Source organism: Macrobrachium nipponense, chromosome 1, assembly GCF_015104395.2.
Source record: "Macrobrachium nipponense isolate FS-2020 chromosome 1, ASM1510439v2, whole genome shotgun sequence".
NCBI lineage: Eukaryota > Metazoa > Arthropoda > Malacostraca > Decapoda > Palaemonidae > Macrobrachium > Macrobrachium nipponense.
Genome location: NC_087200.1, coordinates 105,267,935 through 105,278,669, shown reverse-complemented (window position 1 = coordinate 105,278,669; position 10,735 = coordinate 105,267,935). Strand labels below are relative to the sequence as shown.

Below are 10,735 nucleotides of genomic sequence, written 5' to 3'. Positions count from 1 at the left end.
GTTTGGTTCCGACCCACCGTTTGTAAGTCAAAATGGATGTAAGTCGAACCTTAGAAAGTAGCCAACATACTGGGTAGGGTATACTATCAAACCTTTGCTATATAAAAGTGCCTACTTAGTACTGTAATGTAATGTACAATCATTATTTCAATCTTTTTACCATAATGTACTTCTACTAATACATTTTAATCATTTATGTAATAGTATATATTACGTTCAATCAGGCATTGAATTACAATGGGGTTAGGTTCTTGCATGCATGTCAGAAGTCGATTCTTACGTAAATTGGTTTGCAATTCAGTCTACAGTACAGTTAATACCAAATGATGCTGCAGATAGGGCAGGGTAACTCAAACTGATGCTGCCTGAGTGATGAGAGTTCTCATGAGATGGCGCAGTGCCAAGTAACTCAATGGTCAACTGTCTGAAGTAAGGTTGCAAGTACGAGTGGTCGTATGTCGAGCAGGTTGTAAGTCGGATAGTAGTTGTAATCTTATGATTATAGCCTCGGGGTTTGTCTCCAGGACATTCAAAGATGGTTAGTCTAGAACAGTTAAACATGTTGTATAAACCAAAATAATGCAAATGGCGCAAGATCGATCTTTTGTATTTTAAAATACAATAGTAATACGAGAATACATATAATATTATTGGATATAGTGAAGTACAAGTAAAGCATAACTTTTTAAAAGATCTACTGTTTTCCTCCAGTAGTAACTATTGCAATCGGCCGATTTTGGAAAGCATAGACGGTACGCTAATTTTATACCGCATGTAAGATGCAACCCCTTAAAATTAGCTTCAAAATTAGGTTTCAAAAGTCGCATGATATGCTAGTATATACGGTATGTTACATAGGATAATGCTATGTTGAAGCTTTAGTTTAAAGTATTTGTGTAAACTTATGTTATAGTACTTGTAAAAGTTTGTATAGTGTGGCAGTCAACTTTTATGAGGCAGCTTAAGAAGGGTAAATAATTAAAGTGAAGGCAATAGTTTATAATGCACACTGGTCTGGAGATCCACACAGAAAATACAAAAGCTCATAATATTGAAGAATACATAACATCAGATACCAACCTGGTTAAAATATAAAGACCAAAGCAGCTTTGGTTTGCTTGAACTTTCCTCATCTTTGGCAAAAAGACTTTGTGCTACAACTTTCAGATCATCTTCAGCATCACATCCCTCACAAGTCATATGTACACAGACTGAAATAATAAAATATGAAAATTACTACCTGCTGTCACAAAAACAATATGAATGCATACAGTATATGGGAATATAATTCATAATTTTTTCAAGAGAAATGTTTCTGGGGTATGATTATTATTTGAATTTCATGAAATGTCAAGTCACTGTATTGAATGTAGTATTCAGTTAACATCATCTAAAGAAATATAGTACTGTGTAGAGTAGGCTAGGCTATCATATTTGTATAGATGTTACTGATTATGTACCCTAGTGTAGGCTAGGCTATATTTGAGATACGATTTTTCCAACATACAATGGGTTTTCTGGGCTCAGCCTGTGTCACTTCGTGAAATGGTTCATTTAGCACTCATTTCTAAGGTATAAATATTGCTATGAATACCAGAGAAAAAAGCTAATATGGAAATGCCAGAGTATTCTGGCTCGCTCACCTTTATTTAAGGTGTCGGTATGGTTTCTGGGGCGAGTGAAACCACTACCAGAGGTCCTTTGCCATTTAGACTCATCCTTCTTCAATATCCCTCATCTACAGAGGAGCCGATCTAAGGCCCACTAGCCGCTACCGTTACGGCTAGCGCCTCTGACGTCATTCTTTTGATAGCACGACCCACGCTGCACGCATTTTTCTTTGCTGTGTTGTGTTTTTCCCTGGAATTTATCTTACCATCATCATGGAACGTCAAGCTATTGCTGCATCCAAGTTAAGTACTGCTATTAATGGTTGACACTATTTAGGAGCTTCCCTTGGCACGTTTAACCAAATTATTTAGGTTTTTATAAGACGGCGTCCCATGCGGCGCCGTCTCCGTGCCGCCATACTCAGCTCGCTCCCCCGTGTTACCTTGTTTCGTGTCCCAATCGGTCCCCCATACCTTATGGGCTCGATTCTTTGTTTAGCAGTACCTTCCTATGATTATCAGTGATGCAATTTATTGACATTTTTGTTATTTTAATCCACACGGGGGATATTGTCCGAGCACACGCTCTCGGTACGTAGCCTACGTTGTTACCTTTCAGCTCAGATGTTCATGCATGCATGTATCTTTTAGTTGCTAGGTTACTTCTTCGTTAGGCGCCCTTGTACGAAGGACCCTGGTCCTTCTCCCTTTTGTCCTCGAGCCACCCTGGCCGCCTACCCCGTGTTTTTTCGTCATGGCATATAGGCTAGCTGCTCAGAGTTGCCAGGCTTGCCCATCCTTCTCGGTTGGCTCTGCCCAGCTTCTCCAGGACATTGCTCTTTCTCTCTCATCTTACTTTTCTTCCTTTCCCCCCGTGTTAGGATAGGATGTTTATTTTATATGTTACATATTCATGGAGATGGCTTCAGTTGGCCTAAAGGCCTCCTTCGATTGCCTTGCCTTTTTCACCGCGTATATGTTCACCCAGCCGAGAGAGTTCCAGGCGACCGCGTACGAGCCACCTCACTTCCGACCCTTCCAGTCCTCCAACCCCGCCAGGGATCATCTCCCACCTTGTTCTAGTTTTAAGTTACCCTACGGCGGAGTTGTCAAACTCCGCCATGTAACTTCCTTACCTGGTCTCCCCCTGCTCCACACCCGGTGCTTGTTCAGACTACTCCTTGCTCCGGCGTATGGAATAGGTGGTTATCCTGATTCAGTGATTAAATTGATCTCTGGCATCGCCGGAAACACACTGTTTCAAGCTCTGTCCTACCGATCGTACCGGATGCCTCACCACAGTACACGGCTAAAGAGCAGGTCGAGACTGGATCATGTTACTTATCAACACCGGAGTACTCCGGCGTCATGGCATATCACAACCACGGACCTAGTCCGGAAGGTTAGTGGTGATACTCATGTATCATTTCACTTACAGGTCACCCATTGTATGGAGGCTGGCTGCAATGCTGTCCTCCAAGACCCCTGTGGGCACGAGGTCTGCCGGACCCACTCCACCTGCGCGATCCGCCTTAACGAGTCCGTGGTATGGCACCACGAGAATTGCCTCATTTGCTATGAGCTCATAGACCAAGTCTCCCCTGAGGTAGGTGGCGTTCCGGAGTTCACACAGTAATGCAATAAGGACCAATGAAATTTATATCAATTTCATATGACCTTTAGAATAAGTTACGGTTTAACCTAGGTTAGTCTTAAGTATTAACGTTAACCCTCTTTTTCAGGGCGTCCAAGCGGTCCGGGAGACTGCTTTAGCCACCCTGAAGGCCTAGGTTGGTGGGTTTAGCCGTAACGTTGCCAAGGGCCAACCTTATATTTTATCTAAGGAGATGGCCACTCTCATCTTCCCCGGCGGGAAGAGCACGTCATCCATGGACCCCGAAGTGGCAGCTCCCCTCGTCGCTTCCATTCAAGAGGTGGCCGCTCAGCCCCCGGAGGAGGCGTCCACGCAAGAAGTCATGCAGGAAGTAGCTGCTCTGGACTTGGACCTCGAGCCCATGGCTATTGAAGGCATGGGTAACGGTAAGAGTGTTTGTGAGGCAGGTACTGTAGGGGCTCAAGGGCTTTCCTTGAGCCCATCTAGAGCTTCTTCCCCTTCGACTTCAACCTCTTTCCAGGGATTCACTGGGGGACTTCAGTTGGTCAGGCCGAAGTCCACCTTGGCGATCCCTAAAGTCGAAGGCAAGCGAGACTTTAAATCGCTTCAGAAGTCCCTGTCTAAGAAGTCAGGTACCAGCCATGTCCATAAGCTTCTGACTCACCATCCCGGGGCTGACAAGGCTAAACTGGCTTCCCATTCTAAAGGGTCGAGGACTAAGACTTCTAAGGAGAGGGCTCAGCCCTCCTCCTCCGACCCTGAGGCGTCCACCTCAAAAGGGGCCAGATCCAAGGTCCCTAAGGAGAAGGTAGAACCTTCCTCCTTTGACCCTGACATTTTCTTTGCTAATATTTCAGCAAATATTATGCAGCAGATGGGCAGCATGGTCGGGAACTTGGTGCAATCCAAGTTCCAAGAAATGTTCGTCCAATTATCCTCCTCCTTAGAGGCGTCAGGGCAGTCTATCCAAGCCATCTCGGATAGACTAGTTACCCAGGGGAACCTTATTGCGGGTCTCCATGAGAACGCATTGACATGACTTCCACAGTCCGGCCTGGCAGCTCAGAGCTTGCTAATGCCGGACTCGTCTACCCTTCCTCCCTTTACGCCGAACAACCCATGGAGGGTTGCTTCATATGCTTTCATGGATGGCATGCTTACGATTGAGGGCTGTGGAACTCGAAGGTTTGAGGGCTTCAAGTTCTATCCGGAAGGATTACAGCCCCCTTTCATAGGCTATGTCTGCCTGACGGAAGCAGCTATGAGGAGGGAAGACAAGGTCCCGAAGGAAACAGTAATCCTTTCCCGGGACCAGGCCCAGCAGGCATGGTTACGTAACCTTGAGGAGTGGCAATGCACTAACACCAGGGTTACGGCATTCAAGAGCCCATTTACAATCTTCACTGTAGACGAGGAAACGCCGATCCCGTTCATGTCTAAGGTGGCAGAGTTGACATTGCAGGCAGCAATGAAAGACGAGCCTATGCCCCAGCTCCGGGAGACAGAACCGACTTCCCTCCTGCTCCCCGGAACTGATGATCACTGGGTAGACCTTCCAGGCACCTTTTCCGTATGTAAACTGAAGCCGGACTGCGCCACCACGCTGTTCAGCGAGAGGTTACCCAGGGTATCTGAAGGCCTCATTCAAACTGAATATGACGCCAGGATGAGACTTTGCTGGTCCCTCAATTCTCTAGTTATGACGGAAGTATCGGCTCTAATCTACAGAGAAGAACCGTTATTTAAGATCATCACCAAGTCACTATTGTATTCAATGCAATGTGACTTGTATGATTTTGTCATAGCTAGATGGAATTGTAGGAAGCATGTGCTGGCGGAGGCCACGATCCGCCACGAGCCCAACAAGCTATTAGCCTCATCTGTATGGGGCTCTGACCTCTTCCCGGCCTCGGTAGTGAACGAAGTGCACTGCGAGGCGGTCAGGTTCAACCAGACCCTAAGGGTTCGCTGGGGACTCGTCTCCAAACGAAAACCGGAGTCCGCCGGATCGAATCTCAAGTCAAAGAAGAAGCCTGGGAAGTTCCAGTCCTTCCAGGCCCCTCAACAACAGACTCTGGTACAAGCGGTTCCGGTATCTCAGGTACCGCAACCTTCAACCTTTAAGGCGCAGCCACAACAGCAGTTTGTGCTGCTGACACAGTCACCACAACAGGCACAAGCTTCAGCCTCCTATACTGTCTCCCCTGCTTACAACCCGGTGTTTGAAAACCAGTCGTTTCAAGCCTTCAACAGGTTTGGCAGGGGTAGCAGAGCTAGAGGCGCCTTCCGTCAACGAGGCGGCGGAAGAGCCACCAACCGAGGCAAGGGTTCCCGAGGAGGACGTGGTGCACGCCCTTCCTCAAACCAGTGAGAATCCCCAGGTAGGAGGGAGACTGTACCTCTTTCGTCACCGTTGGAGGTTCAGCAATTGGGCCCAAAGCATTGTGTCCAAAGGTCTAGGGTGGAGTTGGCTCAAAGGTCCCCCTACATCCAACACCTTTTATCAGGAACCAACAGCGGAATTGGTAAAGTATTCCCAAGAACTCCTTCAAAAAGGAGTAGTGTCGAGAGTCAAGCATTTAAAATTTCAAGGTCGCTTGTTCAGCGTGCCGAAGAAAGACTCAAACAAGCGAAGAATAATTTTAGACTTGTCCCGTCTGAACTTATTCATTCACTACGACAGGTTCCGGATGCTGACCGTTTCGCAGGTGCGGACCTTACTTCCCCGTGGGGCCGTCACCACCTCTATAGATCTTACAGATGCCTACTATCATGTTCCAGTAGCAAGGCACTTCCGCCAGTTCCTAGGCTTCAGGCTAGGAAAACAGGCCTACTCCTTCAAAGTAATGCCATTCGGGCTCAACATAGCCCCCAGGGTATTTACAAAATTGGCGGAGACAGTTGCTCAAGAACTAAGGAATAATGCTAGTAGCCTATCTAGACGATTGGCTCATGTGGGCCACAAGCATCGAAGCATGTCGCAAAGCAATAGTCAAAGTAATCCGGTTTCTGGAACATCTAGGCTTCCAGATAAACAGAACCAAGTCCCGGCTAACACCGGAGTCCCGCTTCCAGTGGCTAGGAATTCAATGGGACTTGAACTCCCACACTCTATCAATCCCGCCGTTGAAAAGGAGAGAAATAACCAAGGCAACCAGACAATTTCTCAAGTGCAAACAGACGTTCCGGAGGAACCAAGAAAGAATCTTGGGTTCTCTCCAATTTGCTTCAGTAATGGACGTTCTACTGAAAGTCAGACTAAAGGAGATAAACTGGGTTTGGCGATCAAGAGCAAACAAGAGATCCCGGGACAAACTGGCTCCTATCCCGGCGATCTTACGGAAGAGACTCCGCCCGTGGACGGAGATCAAGAATTTGTCAAAGACAATTCCGCTGCAATTCCCTCCGCCAGCCTTAGTGATCCACACAGATGCATCACTAAGTGGGTGGGGCGCGGTTATTCACAGTACAAAAAGGTACAGGGAACCTGGTCCCTACCATTCTGCCAGCTTCATATCAATGTACTGGAAGCTATGGCAGTGTTCCTCACCCTGAAAAAGCTTCATCCAGCCAAGAAATCTCATATCAAGTTGGTGCTGGACAGTGCAGTGGTAGTACACTGCATCAACAGGGGCGGCTCCAAGTCGAGCCACGTGAACCATGTCATGATAGCCATATTTTCACTAGCAGACAGGAACAAATGGCACCTGTCAGCCACTCACCTAGCGGGAGTCAGAAACGTGGTAGCGGATGCGCTATCACGTTCAGTTCCGCTGGAGTCAGAGTGGTCCCTGGACAGGGAGTCATTCAGTTGGGTCTGTCAACTAGTACCGGGGCTTCAGGTAGATCTCTTCGCCACTGAGTCGAACCACAAACTCCCTTGTTATGTGGCCCCCAACCTGGACCCTCTGGCTTATGCCACGGACACTATGGCTATAGATTGGAATGTGTGGAAGAAGATTTACCTCTTTCCTCCAGTGAATCTTCTCTTGAAAGTCCTGAACAAATTCAGGACGTTCAAAGGTCACATTGCTCTAATAGCCCCCAATTGGCCCAAGAGCAATTGGTTCCCGCTTCTACTGGAATTGGGACTCCGACCTCAATGGATTCCCAATCCCAAACTATCACAACTAGTACAAACGCGGACTGTGTTCGCTTCCTCAGGAATTCAGAAAGCCCTAACTTTATGGACTTCATGAGGTTCGCAGCACAGAGGAATGCTAATATCGATCCTCAGAACATCTTGTTCTTAGAATCTGATAAACGAGAATCGACCTTGCATCAATACGATTCAGCAGTTAAAAAACAGAACACTATTTGAGAAAGGTTTAGCAGCTAGTACTATTACTATTACTAAGTCTGCTCTTAAGAAGATCTTCCAATTTGGATTCAAAATAGATCTAACAGATTCATATTTTTCATCTATCCCCAAGGCTTGCGCTAGACTCAGACCATCCGAGAGGCCCAAGTCTGTATCATGGTTCTTAAATGATGTCCTTAAATCGGCCTTGGACACTAATAATGACTCATGTGACTATATAGCTCTCTTAATGAAAACATTATTCCTAATAAGTTTGGCCTCAGAAGCCAGAATATCTGAACTGTCGGCTCTATCTAGAGAATCAGATCATATAGAGTTTCTCCCTTCAGGAGAAGTGTTACTTTCTCCAGATCGCCAATTTCTAGCTAAGAATGAGGACCCACTGGATAGATGGGCCCCATGGAAAATTTTCCCACTTCCACAGGACCCGTCCTTATGTCCAGTTACTTCACTAAGAGCATATCTAAGTAGAACTGCCCTGATATCTTCAGGCCCTCTGTTCATTAGAGAAAAAGGAGGCACCATTTCCTTTAAAGGAATTAGGCAACAGATTTTATACATTATAAAACAGGCCAACCTGCAGTCCTTCCCACGGGTACATGATGTTAGGGCAGTAGCTACCTCTATTAATTATTTTCAACACACAAATTTTGAAGATCTGAAGAAGTACACAAGCTGGAAATCTCCGACAGTATTCAAACGCCATTATCTTAAGTCCTTAGAAGCCCTTAAATTTCCAGCAGTGGCAGCCGGAAACACAGTTTCCCCTGACACTGCTTAACTTGGTAGTAAGTAGTTTATCCTATGTCTCTCCTTACATCTCTCTTTCCTACCTGCCTCGTACTGTACCTTGGATGCCGCATATTGTATATACTTGTGATACTTTCCATATGTTTTGAATCTGGGACTAGTCCCTGTTTGCATTTAGTCTTCCTGTATAGTTATGTATAACTGTTACCCTTGTATATATGTGATTAGTATTAAGGTTCAATTTGTTCTGTTGTTACTTGTTCTGTAACCTTTTATCTAGATTATAGCAATTAACCTTAATTAATTTTGATTATCCCATCTTATTTAGTTGTGTGCTTCCTCTTTCCAAGCTTGTGGGGCCATTTCTCTGTTACTATTTCACGGAGCGACACAGGCTGAGCCCAGAAAAGGGATTTTGACGAAGGAAAAATCTATTTCTGGGCAAGACCTGTGTCGCCCAGTGAAATCCCACCCTTTCCTTTTTTTACCCACCCCCCCCCCCCCTTTCTTGGCCCAAGCTTGGGTGCTATCTGCAGGAATGACGTCAGAGGCGCTAGCCGTAACGGTAGCGGGCCTTAGATCAGCTCCTCTGTAAATGAGGGATATTGAAGAAGGATGAGTCTAAATGGCAAAGGACCTCTGGTAGTGGTTTCACTTGCCCCAGAAACCATACCGACACCTTAAATAAAGGTGAGCGAGCCAGAATACTCTGGCATTTCCATATTAGCTTTTTTCTCTGGTATTCATAGCAATATTTATACCTAGAAATGAGTGCTAAAAGATCCATTTCACTGGGCGACACAGGTCCTTGCCCAGAAATAGATTTTTCCTTCGTCTAAATCCTTTTTTTGGAACCTAACCTCATTGTTAGTAGGAGGAATACCTGTAGCATCCTTCTATAACACTGGTTCCAAACCTTTTTCACTTCATTCTTCCCTTCATGAATTCTCAACCTTCTCCAAAATTACACCCCCAATAAAAAAAAGGTAAAATAAATAAACAAATAAAATGCTGATGAAAAAAATATCTTGCTTTATTTATAAAAACTAAAGTTATTACAAACTTGACAATTATAATTATCTTAGTTACTTGTATATATATTATTAGTTGATGGATTTCTGCTTAAATCACTACACTACTAAAGAAAAGCCGCCCCAGCAACTCTATCCTCACAGGAAATTTGAATTTACTTACAAAAAAAAGTTAAATCAACCTTTGCATATTTTTGGCTCAGGTTTGGCTGGGTTCACTTGTTAAGGTGTGGTTTAGGCTTTTTGCCCCCCCCCCCCTCCCACACCCCCTGTATATATATTATAACACATCAGTGGGAGGGCTGAGGTTGTTTATTTTCAATCAGTTGATGAATCTGTGTTGTCACTGACAATGCACATCGCACGTCAGGGTCCACATCCAGTCGGTTCCGGTTCTTATTCTTAATTTGTAGAAGGGTGGAGAAATAACTCACATAAATAGGTAGTTAAAAAAGGCAAGAGTAGTTGAAACCCAATTTCACAAACTCTTGGATATGACTGATGCAGTGAACACCAAAATACAATCAGAGATTTGTCCTAAGACGCATCCGTTCATATAATTAAAAAAAAAGAAAAATTCTACTAGGTCAGTCTACGATGGCACCCTAAATTCTTGCCAAGGTTGGGAACCCATGTTCTATAAGAAACCTTGAATGTACCCAGATTAACAGTCTTCTATCAACATCTAAGAATGGGAGGTCACACATGGCTACCTACCTACTCTTTCTGTACTCTGCATGTAAAGCAGTGGGATTTGAGGGGTTGGAAGGACCGTAACTTACATATACTAAACGATATGTGTACGAAAAACCTTCTGTTGTGATATACAACTCATTTGTTTCATCACAACCCTTTCCAACCTACATTAACAAGAAATGCAACTTAGGAATGAAATTGAGGGCTCATGGTTGTTTGAGAGTAACTGAAGGATTCAAGAGATCATGGTTGCTGTAGAGTATATAAAGGATTCAAGAGATCATGGTTGCTTGAGAGTATATAAAGGATTTATAGATCACTAGGTGTCCACCCAAGGCTCAAGTAACTCTAGGGTTTACTTAAGACTAGCTGAAAACCCATAAAGGGTAAAGCACAGCACTTTTTCTAGTAAGATATAGTAGTATCAACAACCACGTTTCCATTTCAAGTCAAATGTAGAGGCTAATAACCCTGTAAGACTAAGTCTCTTGAAGTTATGAATGATTGGATGTGGACGGATTAACTGAAGCAGAGGATGAAAACTCCCCAGATCTTTTCCCAAGGATAAAACTTGGCCACTTAGCCTGTCACAACTACCAGTCCCAACAAGAATAAGTCCAACCATTCATGTGTAACATCCTTTCCAATTAAAATTTAACAAGCAGTCTGACACTGCAAAGTAAATGCTATTAGAACTCAAGGTAAATCCATA

At 44.6% G+C, this 10,735-nt stretch overlaps 1 protein-coding gene across 2 annotated transcripts in view; it reads right to left on the bottom strand.

The window, feature by feature from the left end:
* The window catches only part of LOC135219520 (rab proteins geranylgeranyltransferase component A-like), a 291,707-nt gene that overhangs the window by 78,933 nt on the left and 202,039 nt on the right, over positions 1-10,735 (bottom strand). For both annotated transcript variants that reach the window (XM_064256350.1, XM_064256351.1), the window contains exon 11: positions 1,081-1,211. In XM_064256350.1, coding sequence (XP_064112420.1) covers positions 1,081-1,211 — 131 coding nt within the window. The remainder of the gene's footprint in view (positions 1-1,080; positions 1,212-10,735) is intronic.